This window comes from Rhincodon typus, chromosome 46 (assembly GCF_021869965.1).
Source record: "Rhincodon typus isolate 14 chromosome 46, sRhiTyp1.1, whole genome shotgun sequence".
NCBI lineage: Eukaryota > Metazoa > Chordata > Chondrichthyes > Orectolobiformes > Rhincodontidae > Rhincodon > Rhincodon typus.
In genome coordinates, this window is record NC_063377.1 from 8,602,100 (window position 1) to 8,605,121 (window position 3,022).

The window sequence follows — 3,022 nt, forward strand, 5'->3', positions numbered from 1 at the left end:
CCCCCCAACCTCGCGGTCCCCCCGCAATCCTGCGAGTTGTGTTTGCTGCAGTGTTTTGACCATTCCCTTTGCTTCCCCATTAATGGCCCTGCGTTCAGATCCATGGGGACCCTGAGCTCCCACCTTCCCTCCCCTAACCTCTCTGCCTGAGTCTCTCTCACTCTCTCTGTCCCCCACCTTTGCGACTCCATTTCCAAACCTGTGCCTCAGAGGCCTCTGGCCCCAGATCCCTTTAGCCCAGTTACATAGCCCAGGTTTAAATTCAGACCCATCGCACTCTGACAAACTCGGGATGTTTCACACAATCATAGAGCGATGAACTTTCGGCCCATCGAGTCTGCGCCAACACATGAGAAATGCCTGACCTTTAACCTAATCCCATTTACCAGCACTTGATCCAAAGCCTGGAACATAGTGACATGCCAATTGTTCATCAAGGTCCTTTATAAAAGATGCCAGGCAATTTCCCTCTGCCTCCCTCCCAGGCAGTTCATTCCAGAGCTTCTGAGTAAAAAGGTTTCTCTTTACATCCCTCTAAACCTCCTGCCCCTCACCTGTGTCCCCTTGTGTCAGACCATTAAAGTAAGGGGAACAGCTGCTCCTCACCCACTCTGTGTATAGGGGCAGCACAGGGGCTCAGTGGTTAGCACCGCTGCCTCACGGTGCCAGGGACCCGGGTTCGATCCCACCCTTGGGCAACTGTCTGCGTGGAGTTGCACGTTCTCCGTGTCTGCATGGGTTTCCTCCGGGATACTACGGGACAATTTAGCACGGCCAATCCACCCTAACCCGCACATCCCTGGGCACTATGGGGCAATTTAGCACGGCCAATCCACCCTAACCTGCACATCCCTGGGCACTATGGGGCAATTTAGCATGGCCAATCCACCCTAACCTGCACATCCCTGGGCACTACGGGGCAATTTAGCACGGCCAATGCACCCTACCCGCGCATCCCTGGGCACTACGGGGCAATTTAGCACGGCCAATCCACCCTAACCCGCACATCCCTGGGCACTACGGGACAATTTAGCACGGCCAATCCACCCTAACCTGCACATCTTTGGACTGTGGGAGGAAACCGGAACACCTGGAGGAAACCCACACAGACACTGGAAGAATGTGCAAACTCCACACAGACAGTCGCCCGAGGGTGGGGTCGAAACCCGGTCCCTGGCGCCGTGGGGCGGCAGTGCTAACCACTGAACGCCCCATGCGCTGTTTTCGCAAACGTGCCGTTCCCCTTCAGAGATCAGTGGCCATGAGCTCTGTGGTCCATTAGTTCCACGGAAGTTCCTTTACTTGAGTGGGAGATGCTTTGCGAATGGCTAGTGTCTGTGTCTGTGTGTGAGTGTGATGTGTGAGTGTGAGTGTGGTGTGTGTGTGAGTGATTTCCCGTGTTTCTGTCTCCCAGACGGTGCAGTTCCTGAAGAACTCGGTGCTGACAGTGAGAATGAAGAATAATGTGAAGTGGGAGCTGACGAAGGAGTTGGTGTGCCGACATTTCCTGAAGGAGGTACGTTGACAGAGATACCTGGGAGCCGCTCGCTACTCGAGCCGCACTCCTTAAAGCCCTGTGATGTCCAGTCTATAATACTGATTCTTCAGTGGGATATGGGCAGCTTCGAGGCTGGGCCCAGCAATTGATCGCTCGCCCCAATTGCCTCTTGAGAAGGTAGGGACGAGCTGCCTTCTTGAACCGCTGCAGTCCATGCAGTGTAGGGACACCCCACAATTCCCATTAGGGAGGGAATTCCAGGATTTTAACGCAGCGACAAAGCGTTAATGCAGGACGGTGAATGGCTTGGAGGGGAACTTGCAGGTTGTGGCGTTCCCATGTATCTTGTCCTTCTGGATGGAAGTGGCCGTGGGTTTGGAAGGTGCTGTCTAAGGAGTGAGACGCTGCATTGCATCTTGTAGATGCGACTGTGCGTCGGCGGTGGAGGGAGCAGATGTGGTGCCAAACTAGTGAGGATTGCTCTTACCAGGGAATGAACAAGATCTGATTTTGTTTCTCAGCTTCGAGTGTTCGTGCCAGACGATGCGCTGAGGATTCCTGATGAACCCATCACCCGGTGGGGAGAGTATTGGTGTGAGGTCACGGTAAGTTCTTTTCTCTCTCTCCGTCACTCAGTTTTCCTGTCCCTTAATCCAACTCACAGCCTTCAGATCCTGGAGGTGTTTCAGTCTGAAACATCAGCTCATAAAGTCATGGAGCTGTACAGCAGGGAAACAGACCCTTCAGTCCAACCCATACGTGCTGACCCAGATATCCTAAATTAATCTACTCCCTTTGCCAGCATTTGGCCCATATCCTTGTAAACATTCATATACTCATCCAGATGCCTTTTAAATGTTGTAATTGTACCAGCCTCCACCAGTTCCTCTGGCAGCTCATTCCATACACACACCACCCTCTGTGTGAAAAAGTTGCCCCTCAGGTCCCTTTCCCCGCTCACCTTAAACCTATGCCCCTCTAGATTTGGACTCCCCCCTCCTTGGGGAAAAGACTTTTACTCTATCCATGCCCCTCATGATTTTATAAACCTCTATAAGGTCACCCCTCAGCCTCTGATGCTCCAGGGAAAATACCCTGAGCCTCTCCCTATCGATCAAACCCTCCAACCCTGGCAACATCAAGGTGGGTGAGATACAGAGTAAAGCTGCCTCTTCTCTTTAAAGCTGAAAGTAATGCTCTCATGATTGTGCTTCCATCAAACACTCTCAAGAAAGGGACAGCACACACAGTTAGATACAGAGTAAAGCTTTCTCAACTCTTGTGAATTGAAAGTAAAGCCTTCTCTACACTGTCCCCCCATCAAACACTCCCAGGGACAGGGACAGCACGGGGTTAGATACAGAGTAAAGCTCTCTCTACACTGTCCCCTCCATCAAACACTCCCAGGGACAGGGACAGCACGGGGTTAGATACATAGTAAAGCTCTCTCTACACTGTCCCCTCCATCAAACACTCCCAGGACAGGGACAGCACAGGGTTAGATACAGAGTAAAGCTCCCTCTA

General features: G+C 52.3%; 1 protein-coding gene across 1 annotated transcript in view; it reads left to right on the forward strand.

The window, feature by feature from the left end:
* Positions 1-3,022, forward strand: part of mrpl9 (mitochondrial ribosomal protein L9) — a 5,755-nt gene that overhangs the window by 1,870 nt on the left and 863 nt on the right. The window contains exons 5-6 of the mRNA XM_048620432.1: positions 1,415-1,516; positions 2,020-2,103. Coding sequence (XP_048476389.1) covers positions 1,415-1,516; positions 2,020-2,103 — 186 coding nt within the window. The remainder of the gene's footprint in view (positions 1-1,414; positions 1,517-2,019; positions 2,104-3,022) is intronic.